The sequence below is a fragment of the Pteropus alecto genome, unplaced genomic scaffold (assembly GCF_000325575.1).
Source record: "Pteropus alecto unplaced genomic scaffold, ASM32557v1 scaffold326, whole genome shotgun sequence".
NCBI classification, from domain to species: Eukaryota; Metazoa; Chordata; class Mammalia; order Chiroptera; family Pteropodidae; genus Pteropus; species Pteropus alecto.
In genome coordinates, this window is record NW_006438873.1 from 48,113 (window position 1) to 68,376 (window position 20,264).

The 20,264-nt window shown below is 37.4% G+C and overlaps 1 protein-coding gene across 1 annotated transcript; it reads left to right on the plus strand.

Annotated features, from left to right (window-relative positions):
• Positions 1-11,117: 11,117 nt before the first annotated feature.
• LOC102891226 (vomeronasal type-1 receptor 1) lies at positions 11,118-12,744 on the plus strand. Its single transcript, XM_015592506.2, is given in 2 exon segments — positions 11,118-11,689; positions 11,691-12,744. Coding segments are annotated over 2 exon segments (942 nt in total). The 5' UTR covers positions 11,118-11,149; the 3' UTR covers positions 12,093-12,744.
• The last annotated feature ends 7,520 nt before the right edge of the window (positions 12,745-20,264 follow it).

A 20,264-nucleotide genomic window follows, 5' to 3' on the forward strand; every position in this document is an offset into this window, starting at 1 on the left:
CTTTCCCTTTATATTTAGTAAAAATCATTCAGAATATATTTTGAAGCTATGTAAATATACTGATGCACATCATTATTTCACCCCTTAGTTTTAGCCACCACTGATGACATTTAAATTCCATCGGTCTTCCACATTTATTGGTTGGCATTTTGCTTTGGAAGTAAGCTTTTTCATGAATTGTCTCCTTATTCATTTTTTAATTAATTTATATCCGTATGAATCAATGGATTCTTAAATATTTTAGTGGGTTATAATACAGCACTGTCATTTATTTCGATGCTCTGATCTTCCCAGATTGAGTCCATGAGAGTTCCTTCAAGCTGGCTTTTTGGTCCCTTCTCATGTCACCATCACATTTTGATAAAAGTCATTCTGATAAAAAGCTATTAGTTTCCTCTTATAACTTTCCTTGCTCTGCCAGAAATCAGTATTTTCATTAAGGAGTTTTCCTTTTTTGGCAGAGGAAGGTATTGAGAAATCAAGAACTGGATATCGGATGTGCTTAAGGACGCAGGTGAACCGTTGTGTCTAGGCCATTATCAACTGCACTGAATTTAGATTCATAAACACTACCCATTCCATGGCAAAATCACAGCCATTAGGTAATGTTCAGGAAATTTTTAAAACTCTTGAAAAGTAAAATTTATATTCAGTGAATACACAAATATTAGCTACACAATTTAATGACTGACAAATGCATTTTCCAGGAAACAACTTCCCAATCAAGATATAGAACAATTCCATGATGCCAGAAAATGCCCACTTGCCTGAGTCAGTAAATATCAATCACTTTACTGATTTCTTTAATGTCGTTTTGCCTTTTCTTTCATTGGTATCTAAAATTTGCCTCTCCTGAGTTTTATGGAATAAAAGTATTTAATTGGAAATATTTATCATTTTTTATTAAGATTTTTACATTTTATGGGATTTTTAATTAATTATCCAGGCATAACAATTATACTGCTAGCATTTTAAAAATTAGTTTGTTTTGTATTTATTCTTAGAGTAGCTGAGTCTGTCAGTGTACAAGGTGTTTTATACGAATCCACTGTTACATAAAATGGGCTTTTTTTTTGCAAAGGACAGAATTTTTTTAAAACAGTTTTATTGAAGTATAGTGACGTAGTAAACTGCGCATATTTAAAGTTTACAGTTTGATGCTTTAAGATATGTGAACACTCCTGAAATCATCACCCTGGTGAGCATTTCCATCACCCCCCAAAATTTCCTGTTGCTACCTTTTTAACCCTTTTCATCTTTGTCCTCAGGCAACCACCAATCCGCTTTTTTTAAAATTAATTAATTATTTTTTTTAATGGTAGCATTGGTCAACAAAATCTAATAAGTTTCAGCTGTACACTTTAACAGTAAGGCATACATATATTTACACTGTGTGTTCACCTCCCTTAGATTTCTTTCTTTCACCACATATTTGACCCCCTTTTCCCCATCTACCTCCTCACCCCCTCTGGTAACCACTAGTCTATTGTCCATGTCCATGAGTCTCTGTTTGCTTGCCCTGTTTATTTGTTGTTTTTAGGTTTCTATCCCACATATAAGGAATATCATGTGATTTTCAACCTTTTCTGTCTGGCTTATTTTGCTTATCATGATTATCTCGAGGTCCATCCATGTTGTTGCAAATGGCAGCATTTTATCTCTTCTTATGGCTGAGTAATATTCCATTGTATATATGTGCCACAGCTTTTTTATCCAATCATCTATCATAGGACACTTTAGTTGCTTCCATGTCCTGGCCACTGTGAATAATGCTGCTATGAACATTGGTGTGCAAATATCTTTTTGGATATGAGTCTTCAAGTCTTTGGGTTAAATACCCAGTAGAGGGATTGCTGAATCATGTGGTAGATCAAGTCTTACTTTTTTGAAGAACCTCCATACTGTTTTCCATAGTGGCTGTACCAATTTGCAGTCCCACCAGCAGCGTATGAGGGTTCCTTTTACTCTGCATCCTCTCCAGCATTTGTTATTACTTGCCCTGTTGATTATAGCTATTCTAACATGTGTGAGATGGTATCTCATTGTGGTTTTGATTTGCATTCCCCTAACAGCTTGTAGGGAGCTAAAGCTCCCAAAATTCAAAAGAGTGCATGGATTATCTTGGGAGGCCTGCTTGCATAAAAAAGGGAAAAGGCTGGTTCTGTGGAATTCCAGAAAGAAGAAGATTAAGTATAGAAAAAGGGAGTGTCGAAGGGAGTGTCAAAGGAAGTGTTGATTGTACCTTGATCTTCAGGAAGTTACTTTAATTATGTTATCTTGGGATACACAAAGGAACAGATTATGTATAAAAAGGAGCATAAGAAATAAACTCAGAGAGACAGTTGTGAGATCTGTTCTCCCTCCTGCACCCTGTCTGTCTTCTCTTTTTTCTCAGTCCCTGCTCCCCCATTCAGGTACCTGGTTTGACTTGGTCGGCTGGTTTCTGACAACAGCTAGCGATGTTGAGCATCTTTTCATATATTTGTTGGCCATTCATATGTCTTCTTGTGAGAAGTGTCTGTTCAGGTCCTCTGCCATTTTTTGATTGGATTGGTTTTGTTGTTGTTATTGAGTTCTATGAATTCTTTGTATATTTTAGATATTAGGCCCTTATCAGAGGTGTTGCTTGCAAATATGTTCTCTCGTTTAGATGGTTCTCTTTACCTTGTTGATGGTTTCTTTTGCTGTGCAGAAGCTTTTTAGTTTGATGTATATATTGAGAATTTTAAAGTTCCTGATTACTTTTCTTGTCAGATTCCTACCATCTTTCAGCGTTATTTACTTTTACATATTTGATGTATATAAAAGGAAGAGAAAATTAGACATTAATTTCTCTTGATGGCAGGAAAGTATTAAGAGCCTTCTGCTTATGACAGAAATGCAGATATATTATCAGATTCTTCTTAGTAAAATATGATCCCTAACCAAGAGAAATAGAGAAATGCACATACCAGCACCTCTCTCTCTCTCTCTCTCTCTTTACACACACACACACACACACACACACACACACACACACACGCACACACGCACACGCACACACACCAGTCATCTGCTCAGCAGCTGGGTGTTTATTTTCACTATCTGATTGCCAGTTGCATATAAGTGAACGTGTGAGGTTCAGGGACAAACTAAAGAAGATGACAGAGAGCTGTGATAGGCAGGCAAAGAGGAAAGATATCAGGCTTCCCTTACACAGGGAGATAATGGTGGCAATATGCCTGTGATTCCAAGCATACAACTGTCCTACATACATTAAAACACTTTTGTGTTCAAACTCAATGTAAATATAAACCAAAAACATATATAAACTCACAAACATGATAGTAGCTAAGTAGAGAAAGGCATATAGTAATCCTTATTATATGGTTGGTCAATCTATGGTTGGTGGTGCCAGTTTAACATCAATAGGCATCCCCAATTTGGGGTGTGGTGAAGAATGGGACTTTATTCAGTGCAAACAGCTCAATTGTGGTACAGCACAGCTGGGAGAACAGCAGGGCTGTGGAACAGCACGACAGTGTTACAACTCAATTATGAAACAGCATGGCTGTGGAACAGCATGGCTGTGAGGTAGCCCTGGGGTGAGGCAACCCCACCTGCCCTGTTCTACTCTGATCTCATGGGAATTCTTTAGTGTTTCAACTCCAGCAGGGAACATAGTTTTTATTCTTTGGTGGAAAATAAAAGTGTGCTTCCCTCCCTTGACCCCTGATTTGCCTGTCCTCATGCAAATTAAGACTCCATATTCTGACATTTTGATTGGTCCAAAAGGCGCTGTCCTGATTGGTCAGAATAGAGCTCCTTTTTCAGATAAATACTAATTGAAATATATCTGTGCAGCTCTTAGACAGTGAAAACCTCAGTTCTATTGGTTGAAATGCAATTCCAGGAACTGCTTTATAAGGGCTGACTCAGACTGCCCTTATACAGCACACGCAGGCAGTACAAAGCAGGAGGCAGGCAGTTTAGTGTAGGCTTCTTCCTGTAGTGTGGCTTGGGTGAGAACCCCTTGTTTAGAAATGGCTGCTAGACTTTTTTTTTTTTTTAATGTGAGCCCAGATAACAATCAGGAGCCCTTGTTGGTAGGTATCTTCTTTCTCCGGGTCCACAGGTTTCATTTGTACAGTTTCCAAAAAGGGGAAATTCTACTAGTTAGGTCAGTATTCACCACACAGTTGGTAAAACTATCAAGAAAAACAAAGAAATGCATATTTTGAATATTGGAAAACTGTTAACTTTTGGATTGGATAACTGTACTGGGAAGAAAGCTTGTGAGGCTTCTGGAGTGCTAGGAAAATTCCATTTATTGACCTGGGTTAAGAATTAAACAGGTAGATGGGGTAAAAAGGGTCAAATATGTGATTATAGAAGGAAATCTAACTATAGATGGTGAGTACACAATGCAATATATATACAACATACTGTTGAATGTACACTTGAAACATTGGATTTTATTGATCAATATCACTCCAATAATTTTAATAATAATAATAATAATAACAATAATAAATACATCCAGCTTAGAATGCCAGGTTCCTTGGCATGCACAAGGATTATTGTAATAGTTTTCCAATAAAATGCATAAAACATGATGAGCAAAAAAAAAAAAGATTTAAACAGATCTTAAGTGTAGATACAGTTATTAAACTGACCATGTAAATGTGTTATTTTCCATATGTACATCACTTTTCAAAATATGAAAACAAAGCTTTGGAGTAAACACATATAAAATATCACTCATATTAAGTGGAAACCTACAAAAATAAAAATATACACATTCAAATGTAGAGTCAGAAAAGTTGATCTATGTTATAAAAATAATTTAAATATCTTATATATTGTTACATATGAAATAATGAATGGTAAATAATTCCCAGTAAGACAAAAGGGGGATGCATATGTAGTATTTAATCATAAATTCCATTATGGTCTGTGAATTAATATTATTCTATCAAGATTAAATTTCTTGATTTTAGATACTGTACTCAAGTTATGTAGGATAATGTTCATTTACATAGGAAATATACACCAAAGTATTTTTTGGCCAAGGGGTAAAATGTTTTCAACATACTCTCAAAGTGTTCAAAATGTTAAAAAATTATATATATACATGTATATGCATACACAAACATATATAAACAAATATAAGATAAAAGAGATCACCTTTAATTTTATAAACAACATGACAAAAATCTAGTGTTGAATATCAAAATCATGGTCCATCACTAAAATATTCCCATGAGATGGAAACATAGAAAGGATGGCTGCTCTTTGTACTTTTATTCAGTATTTTACTGAAGCTCAAATTTTGTGCATTAGGGATGGAAATAGATAAGAAATATTTCCTCAAATGTGATCTTAAATATCAGTTCAAACACTGACACGTAAGTTACAATTTGAACTCAGTACAAGCTCCCAAACTTTTTGTCACCTGCACCCTGCTCTTATTTCCATAGAACCCATCACTTTCTCACCTGCTATGTGACTTCATATCACACATGCATTGTTCATTGTCTTTCACCAGAGAGAAAGTTCCAGAATGTCTACTTCTATTTGGTGCACTGATAGATTCCATATGCTGAGAAATGTGCCTGAAACACATAAACTCTACAATAAATATCTGTTCAAATACAGAACGAAGATCCTGGTGCGCACAACTCTGAATACACTTTCTAACTCTACCCACACTGTCTTTTCCTTCACTATCACTCCCTTCTCCAATCTGAGAGAGTCATGAGTCACTAATGCTCTCCAGGCACTGCAGGTCCTTTGGGGGTGGAGTCATCTACACCCTCAGCAAGGTCACCATTGTCAGATGTAATATGAATAAATTTGGGCACTCCCCCCCAAATTTTAACTATCTTCTCATTTTTCAGTGTCCTTAAGGATCTCCAATTTTTAACATTTTATTAATTATGATTTGTGACAGGAATGATTAATGAAATTTTGTATTAGAGAAACATAATCCTCTGTAATATTTTAGAAAATTGATATGTGTAGACTTGAAAATAATAAAACACCCTTTCCAGTTTTTTATAATCACTTATGAGGTACACATATGTGATAAGTGTGTGAGTGTTTGTTGAGTACTGCCTGTTTATATATGTTGTCAGCATTTGTTTTGATTTTAATAGTCTATCTAGTTTCATTACTGAGATAATAGTTGATAGCTTCCTCTTCTATGTTTTATCTATCATGTGGTTGAAGCACTTAATTTTTTTCCATTTCAGGTACTTGTTGAAAGAAATGTAATTATTACTCTTTATTCCTGTTTTTGATACATGTTTTTTCTTCTTAAAGAAGTCCTTCCAACATTTCCTGTAATACTGACTTGGTGTTGATAAATTCCTTTAGCTGATTTTTGTCTGAGAAGCTCTATCTGTCCTTTGGCTCTAAATGATAGCTTTACTGGGTAAAGTATTCTTGGTTGTAGATCCTGGGTTTTCATCATGTTGAATATTTTGTGCCAAGCCCTTCTATCCTGCATAGTATATTTTGAGAAATCAGCTGCCAATATTGTGGGTACTCCCTTGTAGGTAACTAACTGCTTTTCTCTTTCTACTTTTCAGATTCTCTCTTTGTATTTAACCTTTGTCATTTTAATTATGACGTGTCTCGATGTGGGCCTCTTTGGGTTTCTCTTTTTTGTGACTCTCTGAGCTTCCTGGGGTTTTATGTCTATTTCCTTCACCAGGTGAGGGAAGTTTTCCATTATTATTTCTTCAAATAGCTCTTCAGCTTCTTGTTTTCCTTCAGGTATCCCTATGACACAGATATTTTTACATTTAATATTGTAAATGTAAAAATTATTACACTTTACATCCTTAAATTATTATTATAGTCTTGGCTTCTTTTTTTCTTCTATATCAGTGGTTTGGTCCTCTTCTTTATCCACTCTGTTTATTCCCTCTAATATGCTCTTCATCTCAGATAATGTGTTCATTTCTGACTGGTTCCCTTTTATAAGTTCCATTTCCATTTTTATGCTTTTTATCTCTTTGTTAAAGTTCTCACTGAATTCATCTATACTTCCCCTAAGTTCATTGAGCATCTTTATAACCAGTGTTTTTAATTCTGCATCTATTAGATTGCTTGGCTCCATTATTCCTAGATCTCTGTTCTGTTCTCTCATATGGTCACTGCTTCTTTGTCTTCCCATTTCGGCTGCCTTTCTGTGTCTGTTTCTATGTACAAAGCTCCTAAGTCTCCCAGTCTTATTAGTGCAGCTTTGTGTAGTAGGTGTCCAGTGGCACAGTCCTGAGAGGGGTTCAGCTGCAGGCCAAGTTTAGCCCCAACCAGTGCCCCTCTGGGGCCACCTGTTAAGATTTAGCAAGCAATCCACAGATACTGTTCTTATAGTTGCCTCAAGAAACCACACCAGAAACTGAGGCCAGCTGTCACCACTGTGTCTTGGTGCTGCTCAGCAAGGAGAACCAGACTTGCCAAGAACACACCTGGATATAACTTGGGTGGGGCCATGAGTTAGGATGGTGGAGTTTCAGGGAATCTTCTGGGTGGAGCAACCTCTGTTATCCAATTTGATGACATCTCAGTGTTGGCGGCACTACATCCTTGCACACTGGGAGTGGGGCAGGGCTCAACAGAGGAATAGAGCGAGTAGGTCCATCACCATGAAAGTCCACTCTTGGACATGGCCCCTTAAGAGGTGTCTACAGCTGCCATCTGCCACTGCCACAGCCTCTGTCCTACTCAGCCTCTCTGCACCTGGCAGCCTCACGTCTTTGCCCTCTCCTACCTTCTACCACTACAGGTTGATTAATTATTTCTCTCCCTAGTTTGTATTGCATTAGTTCGTCTAGAACCCAGGTGACTGCTTGCTGTTTACCCCGTGTTTTCTGTCACAATTTTGATTTCGTTGCAAGAGGGATGAACAAGGCCTCTATGATCTATGCCATTTTTTTTTTTTCTCTTGAAAGATTTTTCTTTGTCTGGATAAGCTGTAAGGCCAACACAAAACAAAACTCATATTTTCTTTCATTTTGCTTTTTACTTTATGGAGTTTTAAATTTTGTTTTGACCTGACATTATTTAAAAATTGTGTAAAATAGTTACATTGTTACAAAGCCAAAGCTGTAACACCAGATAAAATCATAAATGTTTATTTTGGTCCCTGCACGCTGGTAACATTCTATTTCTTCATTTAATTTACTAAAACTAAGAAACATATAAATATTGTAATAAAGATGACACTTTACCTTACACAGCTGAAATTTACTTGTAGAAGTGGATGTCTGGAGCATTACAGCTTAGAAGTTAGTGTGAAGTGGTGGGAAACAGGTTCTCTAAAATCAGATGATTGGAGGTAGTGAAGGGAATCAAAAGGCTCAGTCTTCCAGTTATAAAATAAATGAATCCTGAGATCTGATATACAGCATAGTGACTATAGTTAAAAATATTGGATTGCACATTCGAAAGATGCTAAGACAGTAAATCTTAAAACTTATCATCACAAGAAATAACTACATTTGTATATGTATATATATTTACCTGATCAAGATAATCAATTTCTGGAAAAACTATCTATTTATTACATGGTATTAATGTATTTAGAAATTGAAATAGAGGTATTTAAACCTCAGAATTAGAACTAAATAACACGCTATTTAAAAGGTAAGAATGTAAAAATATTAAAGTATATTTTTTATAATTTTGTGTTGGGAAAATCATCACAGTACATGGTCCAAAACAATGGTGTTTTTATAATAATGAAATAAGATTACTAGATATTATAATAAATTAAAATTTAACATAAAATATTTCATTCAGTAAAACCGAAATAAAGCATTTGAGGCATTCAATATTTGTATATCCTGGGAAGTAATCACCACAATAAATCTAGTTAACATCTATGAAAATACGCAATTACAGATTTATAACCTTTTGATTTCCTTCACCACCTCCACCTACCTGATTCTAGAGAATCTGTTTCCCATCACTTCACACTAACTCCTAAGTTGTAATGTTCCAGACACCACTTCCACGTGCAAATTTCAGTTCTGTAAGGTAAAGCATCATATTTATTACAGTATGTATGTATTTCTTAGTTTTAATAAATTAAATAAAGGAATAGAGTGTTAACAGAGTGGAAGGACCAATATAAATGTTTATAATTTTATCTGGTATTACAACTTTGACTTTGTAACAATTTAAGTATTTCACATAATTTTTAAACAATGTCAAGTCAAAATGAAATTTAAAACAATAAATTAAAAAGCAAAATGAAAGAAAATGGTAGCTTTGTTTTGTGTGTGCACATGCGTGTGCACACACACACGAGTAGAGTAGTGAAATCTGAATAAGATCAGAGCACACACTCATTGTCACGAACAGTGATCATTGGTGACCTGAGTAAAGTGGTCATGGGATCTCTTTGTATTGTTTTGTACAGCCTCATGGGAATCACTATCTCTATATAATTTTCAATTAAATAATATCCAAGAGATATATAAAGGCAAAAATCCATTGGTATTGCTACATTAAAAAATAAAGTTGTGTATTAAAATTTGGCAAAATTACACATAAATTAGGTAATTTTAAGGAAAACTAAAGCAAAACTTAAAATCTTAAAATATTAGGATCAGAAATAAACCAGCCAATAGAAACTGCAGCCCAAGATTATATTCATAAAATTATTATTACAATATAGGTACATTTTTAACATGATTCTAATCCAAATCATAGTATTTCCAACATTTCTCAAGTCAATGCATAATAAAAAAATAAATTCAAACTAAAGGAGAATGAAGATGATGTGTAGTAATGAAAGCTTTAGGTTAAAATGGAACAAAGTAGAAAAGTCAATGGCACAAAACAAGAAGCATAATAAAAAATGGAATATTATTCATTCATAAGAAAAGATGATACCGACATCTGCAACTACATGGATAGATATTAAAATTATCATGCTAAGGGAAATAAGACAGACAGAGAAAGGTGACAACCATATGGTTTTACTTATATGTGGGATATAAAGCTGAAAGCAACAAATGAACAAGACAAACAAACAAAAACTCATAGGCACAGACAGCAGTTTAGTGGTTACCAGAGAGAAAGGTGATGGTAGGGCGGGGGATGGGGAGAGAGGTAGATAATGGTTAGGAAGGTCAAATATATGATGATGAAAGAAAATTTAACTTTGGATATGAACACACAATGCAATATACATATGACATATTATTGAATTGTATACCTGAAACCTATATAATTTTATTAACCAATGTCACCCCAATAAATTTAATTAAAAAGCATCATAATAAACAAGTACATAAATAGACCGAGGCAGAAAGTTTTACCATGGCAGTGGGTATATGAACTACAATACACAAAGACAACATGTACGAGGCAGTGGGGTGCCTGGTACATGTTGTAAGTTGTGTCCTTAGTTCATTTTTTGTATGCCTGCATGGTTTGGCAGCTAAATGTCGTTTTCTTCATTCATTTAATTTTCCTTGGATATGAAAAAACACACAAGAGCAAATAAAATTTGCCCAAGGTGTTTCCTGGTTTCTGAATCATACTGGAAAAAAAATTTAAACAATACCGATAGGCTCATTGTACAGAGATCACCTTTACCCATCTCCGTATCTGTGGAGAACTGTGTGCAGTGTTCATTCACTCAGACCAGGACACATGGATACCCAGGGTATTTCTTTTGTTTGCTTCTTTATTTATTTGTTTGTTTGTTTTGCTCACTTGGCAGTTGTCTTTCCTCCTTTCTTTTTATTTTAATAGATTTTATATTTTTGAAATGATTTTGACATATTTTAATGGACATAATTTGATACATATATGTTGTAACATAATTGCTATTGTATCAATAATTAGCACCTCTATCATCGTATGTAATTTTTTGTAATTTTTCTTTCTTTTATTGGATTAGAATAATTAAATTCTAGTTGCTTCACAAGTTTGATTGTCATCTGAGATTATTTCTAATGTTATTCATCTGTGAATTACCTTTGTACAAAAAAGAGCATAAAATGTTACAGCCTGCTTAAAATGAGAAAATATGGTTTAGGATAATGCTAAAAAGTACTCTATATAGTGATGGCAAATCATTTATTTCTGCTTTTTTTTCTCATTCTTCTGAATTTGATTACAGTCAACACCTGTAGATTCTGATGCAATGGGTTCTGGAAAATTGGACTTGGGGATTATCTTCCTCACTCAGACTGCAGTTGAGATTCTGGAAAATTCCTCCCTCCTTGGTTTATATAACTTCTCCTTGCTTGCTGGACACAAGTTGAGAACCACAGACCTGATTCTCAACCAGCTGGTCTTAGCCAACGACCTGGTCCTTTTCTCCAAAGGGATTCCTCAAACAATGGTGGCTTTTAATTTAAAGTATTTTCTGGATGATGCTGGATGTAAATGTATGTTTTATTTTCACAAAGTGGGCATAGGGGCTTCCTTCAGCACTATCTGTCTCCTCAATGGCTTTCAGGCCTTTAAGCTGAACCCCAACATTTGTAGGTGGATGGAGCTCAAGATTAGATTACCAAAGTGCATTGTTTTCTGCTGTTTCCTCTGCTGGATCCTACACCTCTGGATAAATACATGTCTTCTCACTGAGATAAGTGGTCCATTGAATAGTGAGAACCTTAGTGGGGAAAACAATTATGTACCCTATCAATGGACAATGGCAGAGAAATTAAGCTTGTTATATACAGTTGTGTATTATTGCTGTATTGCATTATTTCCCCCACTTTCTGAGTTTGGGCTTCATGGTGTATGCCAGTGGCTCCATGGTCCTTGTCCTGCTCAGGCACAAGCAGCGAGTCCAACACATTCATAGCAACAGACTTTCCCCCAGACCCTCCCATGAGGCCAGAGCCACATACATCATCCTGATTTTGGTATGCTTCTATGTTACCTTTTATTCTGTCTAAAGCATTTTGACTTTTTGGATGACTATAGTTGCAAATCCAGGATGGTGGGTGCTGAACAGCTCTGTGCTTGTGTCATCATGTTTTCCAGCATTCAGCCCCTATGTGCTCATGGTCATTGACATCCGAGTCTCTAAGTTTTCTTTGTCTGCTGGTCAAAGACGAAGTATTTTTATAAGCTGATCACAGGGCTGTGAGTCTGTTCTCTTCAGGCAATTAAATCATTCATTTCAACATTTCTTAACATTTAATTAACTATTGTGTGCTAGGAAATTATGATGCTGTGACAGATAAGGCCAATACTGCCCCCTGGATCTTATCATGGAGGTAAAAATGGACATCACTTCCTGAAGTTATACAAACGTTACCCACTCTAACTGGATTAGAATCGTTAGAGAAGAAGTTCAGGGAATATTAAAATAGTGTAAAAGGAGGAAATTTTTAAGTTTAGGAAATTTGGGAAAATTTCCCAGTTTGGGAACTATGAAGATACATGAATGTGGTTTTTATTTTAAGGATTGAAAGATAGTGACTTAATAAAATAAAACAAAATGAAAATAAATGTGATATAAACTATACATTATTCCCTCGGGAAAATATTATTTCTACAACAGCTTTAGTCAAGGAGACATATCCAAAAAAAAATTACTAAGAGCAATCTCAAATACTGCCTGTATTTTTTACTAGAAGTTTTGTGGTTTGGGGTCTTACACTTAAGTCTTTACTCTATTTTCAGTTTACTCTTGAATGTAGTATAAGTATTATTTTGTATGTATCTGTTCAGTTTTCCTACACTATTTATTGAAAAGGCTGTCTTTACCTCATTTTATGTTTTTCCATCCTTTGTCATAGATTTATTAACCATATAGATGTGGGCTTATTTCTGGGGTCTCTAGTGTGTTCCATTGCTCTATGTATCTGTTTTTATGCCAGTGCCATACTGTTTTGATTACTATAGCCTTGTAGTATAGTTTAATATCAGGCAGTATAATACCTCCAACTTTATTTTTCTTTCTCAAGATTGCTGCGGCTATTCAGGATCTTTTTCGGTTCCATATAAATTTTAGGATTATTTGTTCTAGTTCTGTGAAAAACACCATTGGTGTTTTCATAAGGATTGCATCGAATCTATAGATTGCTTTCAGTAGTGGACATTTTAACAATGTTAATTTTTCCTATTCATGAACAATGTATATGCTTGAATTTATTTGTATCTTCTTCAATTTCTTTTTTAATATCTTATAGTTTTCTGAGTGCAAGTCTTTTACCTCCTTGGATAAAATTATTCCTAGGTATTTTATTTTTTTTAATACAATGTAAATAGGATTGTTTTCTTAATTTCTCTTTCTGAGAGTTCATTATTTCTGTATAAAAATGCGATTAATTTCTGAATATTAATTTTGTCTCCTGCAATTTTACTGAATTTATTTTTCAGTTCTAATAGCTTTCTAGTGGAATATTTAGAATTTTCCATATAGTATCATATCATCTACACATAATCACAGTTTTACTTCTCCATTCCAATTTGGATGCCTTTAATTTCTTTTTCTTGTCTGGTTGCTGTGATTAGGACTCCCAATACTATGTTGAATAAAAGTGATGAAAGTAGACATCCTTATCTTGTTCCTGATGTTAAGAAAAACACTTTTAGCTTTTTCACCATTAAGTATGATGTTAGCTGTGGGGAAATCATTTTTTTAAACATATTTGAAACATAAGTGGGTTTGGTTCTTTCCAACAGAAGGAAAATCACTTGGAAATACCCTAGGAACCTTGTCAGGTTAGTTGAGATGCTATGTGTTTAGAGTACAGAGAGGTGGGGAGAACAGCTATGAAACAAGAAAGGAAAGTGATGGAGGTTTGAGTGAACACTTACAACAGGCAAGAGCTGAACATTTGCATTTTAAATTACAAAAGTAATTCTTTAAAGAGTATTATAGTTTAAATTACATCAAAAAATAAAATACTCAAGAATAAATTTAACCCATGAGGTGAAATACTTGTACATTAAAAATTATTTTAAAAATGGATGAAAGAACTTGAAGAAATTGATGAAAGAAATTGCCATGTCTATTGTTATACTGCCTTTTTTTTCAATTTATTTTATTTCTCTTCCCCATGATCCCCATTTTTTCATTTTCTCCTTTATTTTGCTTCTTTGTTCTAGTTCTAGCATATATTTTTATTATACTAGTGATATCTTCAATTCTCTTCATCTTTTTATTGTTCAATTAAAATGAGATTTTCTGTGAATATTTGAAGTGATCCACATATGTATAAAGTCAAAGTGAATATGCACACTAACATACTACCTCCAATTCCCTCTACTTATCTCCTCAACCCAAGAAGGAATACTGTCCACAATTGATGAAGATGCTTTCAAAACCATTGTACGTTATTTGCAAATATTGTGCAAGGTCTCTCTTAACTCCCCATGCATGACCATCTGCCAAACAAATTCTTTCTCTGAATTCCCCCTGTGGAATTTACTAATTGGTATCCATGGATCACATGGGAAATCTACCATGAGGACAGTGATTCAGCCCCAGCCATTTCCACTGAGGAAGTGACAGTGGCCCTGAGTCTTTCTTTTCCTCCAACCACTTGATACAATAGTGTCCCTTTTCTCACAGCTCACAACAAAGCTGTAGTACTCACCAGTGCTCAGCTCACAGTGAAAGAGACAAGGATCAGGGAAATGAAGGGTGATACAAAACAAATTTAGTCAGTTGTGGGTGGATAAGGGCCCAAGGTGAAGGTAGAATTAAGCACTGACATCTCTTTTATCAACAGGTTTCATTTACCAACAACAGCTCAGTAATCACACATGCAGGTGTCTTTAGCTTTGTATCTAGAAAAAGAAGAACAGTGGGATTATAAATTATAAATAATTAAGGGCAAAAATCTGGCCAATAAAATATATTAGCTCATGGGTTTGGGAATTATTGTGTTTCCTGCACAGCAATGCTGGGTCTTTGAAAAAGAAAAAGGCAGAATGAGGATGTGTGAGGTAGGAAGGTGAATACTCAGGATATCTGACACCTCTATCTTCAGAATTCAAGCTCATTTCTAACTTTTATATGGTTTTACTTTACAGTTCATGACTGTGATTGGGTATCTGCTTGACAATGCAACATTTGGCAACTTATCCCTGATGCAAATCAATAAACACTTTATTTGGTCCTGAAGTTCCTTTTCGAGCCTGGGAAATTCAGTTCTCTCCCATTCAGCCTAGAACTCAACAGGAAATGCAATCATCCTCTGTAGAAGCAGTTGACCTGCTAGGAATTCATCATTCTTGTCCAAGAAACCTCTGTCTGGGAGGTTGGATGATTCGTTCTCCACCCTATGCTTTCTCTTGAACTTGTGGAGTGCCTTCTAAGAAACGTAGGCTGCAAGCTAATAATCCACAAAATGCCCTCCTACTTGTAACTACCCGTATAGTCTTACATTACTACACAAACAGCAACAACAATTTAAGGCCCTTTCAGGTTCTGTTTTTAAAATTCTATGTGTTTTCATTCAATTAAACTTCACTCTTACTTTGGGACTCTCTGAGAGCTGAGGTACTCAAACCTCACAATCATGTAGGACCTTGGTATCAACACAAATGCTCGAGTCCTTTCCTGAAGAGTTCACCATCACATTCTAACCCTCCTCATAATTACTTCAGTGAACTGGGAGCTGTATTCTTATTTTCCCAATGATTCCGATGCTGCCAGGGATTTGACATCCATACCAAATATAAAGTCCACAGCAGACAACACCGTGTTCCATGCTGATCAGGAACTGGCCAGGGGACAGGCACCCCACACACTAAAAGAGAAGTTCACCATCACATTCTAATCCTCCTTTAAAATTGCAGAGCCTGGTTCACAGTGGGACCGTTTAAGCAAGTTTTCCTGACCTCTTTTGCTCATCTTCATATGGAAAAGAAGCCTTAATATCCCTAATATATTTTATATGATTAAGATTTTATGTTTTGACTAAATGTGTCCTGCCTAAGATTGGGTTTAGTAGAAGCAGAACCTAGTACAGGGTCCAACAACATGTGATTTATTGAGGAGAAATTATCAGGTGAAACAGAAGGATGAAGAACAAAGCAAGGGTTTGGCCACATCCGACCTCAGCGTGATCCCACATGGAGCTCTAGCATGCAAATGGTATCACATGTTGGTCCTACCTTAAGACACTCCAGGTCTGTGTAAAAAAAAACTGCCTACTGTATTTACTTTCTCCAAAACACTGGACTTACCTGTAACTGCACGAATCCATATATGAAACATATTACTTTGTGTTATTTCTGAATATTAATTTCTTCTTCTGTCGGGAAGTCTGGAATGTGTAGCTATGGACATTCTAAAAATCAATCTATCGATGAATAAAAATGCTGACATTTTTTATCAATATAGAGTTCTGTATTGAAATGCTTACAGTCTGCTTCACGTGAATGTTTGATAGATTCTACAACAAATATGTTCAAAAGTGAGATCCTAATTTTTCCTTTTAAGTTCATCGATCTGTACCACCACCCCCTCTTCTCATGTCAGTAGTGATAACTTCATCCTCCCAGGTGAGACACAAACTTTGGGTCATCCTTGACCATTGTGGTGTGACACAGTGAGGCTGACTGGGGGTTGCGAGGCCCTGTTCTGATCTGAGGACATGGAGTGATGTAACCACAATCACGTACAGATCCTCTGTAATGGAGATGCTATATAATGAGAATACTACCGGGCATCTTCTTAGAGTGAAGTTTTACTGAATAAATATTAATTTATGACAGGGAGCAATTGGTGACATTGTGCATAATCTTGCTCAAAGACTGGTGGGAGTACTTTGCTGTTCGCACATGGCGTTTCGGAGATCATTTCAATCCCCCCAGTAGGTACTATCTTTGCAATTACAGCAAATAGATAGAGATCAAGAAAATGCATTCGTGTCGGGATTCAGATGGCCATTGTCTGGGCACAAAATGAAATGTGAATACCTCTCCTTTTCCAATAGATGTCAGGTGTCGCACTACTAAAACAAATGGAATATGCCTTGGTTTATGGAGTATAAAACACCATAGTAATGAGGCAGTGCTGCACACTGAGTTAGACAGGGATACCATCCGTGAGTATACAAACAGGAAAGAAACTTGGCCATGTCATTCAAGGCTGCTGTTGTCATCTCTGCCATCTCCTCTCTGAGTCTCTTTTCCATTGTCTCTAGAGAATTGACTCTTAAGCTTCAGTGTCCCTGTCATTGAAGAGCAGCACGACAATATTTATTAGGTCTAAACTTTGCGTGGACTCATTTTCTACCTGAGTGACATGGTCTGGCATGTCTCTTTGGACTTTTAGCCTTTGGGCACATATGAAATAACATGTATCAACCTGTCTCTCAGTTGCAGAAGACTGGCTCCAGAAATAGGCGGGGAGCCATTTAAGAACTGAAGGAGCCTTGCCGCACCCGCCCAGGGCCTGGTGACGTCATTTCCGAGGGTCCCTGACACAAGCGCGGGCACCACTGGTCTTTCGTGGAGACTTCCGGAAGGGCGCCTTTCGAGGAAGCTTGCAGAGCTGTGGGAACCTTATTACGCAGCAGGCACAGCAGCAGCTCTGGGCCAATGACGGTGCAGAACTGGGATCTCGTGTCCCGCGAGACTTCTGACGTTTCCTCGTGGAGGGTGCATTGGCGGCTTTTGTCATCTAGAGCACTGCCCTGGAGGCCTAGGGGGTTCAGGGACAAGTGAGCAGTGAGTCTTCAGAAGCGGCATCGCCCTGCTGCACAGAGACGGGGCCGAGGGTTGAACGAGAACGGGGTCGGGGTCAGCTAAGCCCTTGAGACCCGCCCTGGTCTCCCAGTTTGCATGGCCTTGGGTCGGCCCCATGGAGGCCGCAGAGACGCAGATGGATCCAGCACAGGTGAGTAGATGGCCCCCTCAGGCCTCTTGGATCCCCCCAGCACAGGGTTCCAGCACCCCCATATAGAGCGTAGTCGTCCTGGGTTTCTTTGCTTCCCCTAACTCTACCTTGAAGTGTGGGGGCCACGAAGGCCAGTCAACCTGGGCCTGAATCCAGGCTGTGGTGGATAGGGAAGCATCTCCAACTCCATCAGGTAATCAGTGAGGTGTGGAGGGATGTCTTGGGCACAAGAACCCAATAGGTGCAGATTCTGGAAGGCGAGGCTGAGCTGGATGGAATCGCCTGTCTTTGTTTTGCCTGCCAAGAACAGAGAGCACTGAGACAGGAGCTAGGTGTGGAATGACAGGCTGAGGAACGAGGCCTCTTTTTTTTTTTAATTAATTATTTTTTTTTTACTGATTGTCTGAATCTAAAAGTGTCCTAGTGTGTCATTTGTGCATGTCTTTTTAAAAATCAATTTTATTTACTTATTGTCTCTCCACCATTTTTTATTCCAAACCCCCACTCCTCTCCCCTTTGGTAACCATCATCTTTTCTTCTATATCGCTCTGTTCTTATTTTTCATTTGTTTTGCTCTTTTTGATTCCACGTATATGTGAAATCATATAGTATTTGTCTCTGACTTAATTCACTCAGCATAATGGGGAACCTTTAGGGACCTCTGGATCCCTTCATGTTGTCACAAATGGGTAAGATTTCATTTTTTATGGCTGAGTAATAGTCCGTCCATTGTATGTATATATATATGTATGTATGTATGTATATATATATACACACATATATATATATATATATTTATACCACTTCTATATCCATTTGTCTATTGATGGACACATAGATGGTTTCTATATCTTCGTTGTTGTAAATAATCCTGCAGTGTACATAGAGGTGCATATCTTTTCAAGTCCATTTTTTGGAGAGCTTTGGCTAAATACCCAGAAGTGGAATTGCTTGGTCATAAAGTAGGTCTTTTTTCAATTTTTCGAGGAACCTCCATACTGTTTTCCATAGTGGGTGCACCAGTTTACAATCTCACCAACAGTTCCAGAGGGCTTCCTTTTCTCCACCTTCTCACCAGCACTTATTATTTATAGGTTTATTGATGATAGCCATTCTGATAGGTGTGAGGTGGTATCTGATTGTGGTTTCAATTTGCATTTCTCTGATGATGAGTGATGTTGAGCATCTTTTCACATGCTCGTTGACCCACCTGTATGCCCTCTGTGGATAATATCTATTTGGGTCCTCTGGGAACCGGGCCTCTTTTAAAGTTCGTGGGCGCCATGAAAGATTCGGGGTAGAGGAGTGTGACATTCTGATTTAGGTTTTAATAGGCTTCCCTAGTGGAGTGGAGAGCAGACTAGGGGTGAGGAATCAGAGACAGAAGGGATGGGGCTCCCTGCTACCTCCACGCAGCACTCAGACTCCTCTGTTCCCCGTATTGCCTTCAGTCACCCACCCAAGCCAAGCTTGTGTCGTGGTTGGCTTGCAACTTGGAGTAGTAAATTCATTTCTGTTCAAGACATTTACTGTCATGTGAAGAGTGTGCAGGATGTGCACGTGGATGTCAACACACAACAGTCTCTAGATTTCTCTCTAGCTTGTGACCATGTGGACTCCTGTCATAGCCCCAGTCAGCATCTGTGGTTGTCATCATGTGGCCCCCTCCCCTCATTCCAGCTGTGTCCAGTGGCCCCTCCTCAGAGAAGCCTTCCCTGGTTTCTTCTTCTAAAGCTGCTGATAAACTCTCTAATTGCCTCCCTTTGGTTTCTTGTCATCAGAATCCTTAGGGCCATCAGGCATTGTCTGGTGCAGTCATTCAGGTCCTGGTTGAGAGTCTGTCTCCAGTCCTGTGGTGTGAATTCCTGTTTGCTGCTCTGTGCCCAGACCTAGAACAGGGCCAGACCTGTAACAGGGGGCTAAGTAGCTGTTTGGAGAATGCAGGAGTCTCCACGGTCACACTCAGAGTAAGTTCAAAGCCCACCATGGCCTGCTGCAGCTGTTCCTCTGACTACTGTCTACCCATGTGTCTTCCCCTCTGTTCTTCCTTTGCTTACTGTATTCCAGCTCCGCCAGTCTTTACTTGTCAAGCTCCTACCTACTTCCCAGCCGCTGCCTTTGCAGTTCCCTCTTCCCGGACGCTGTCTCCAGAACTCTGCAGGCCTCTGCTCAAATGCCACCTCTTTCTACATGTATTTTCTGATTTTTATAGTTTGAGCTAAAGTACCGCTGCACTTGCATGCTTGGGAGCTGACGTTTTTGTGCAGAATGGAGTGCTTAGGTGAGAAATTCCTTGGTGCTTGAGGAACAAAGAGGAAAATAATCATAACAAAACAACCATAAGGGCTGGCTTTCACTAGGCACTTGATTTGTTCTGAGGGACAATTACTATGTTTCATCTCATTCAGTCGCCACCTTTTCAGAGTTAGGTTCCATTTTCATT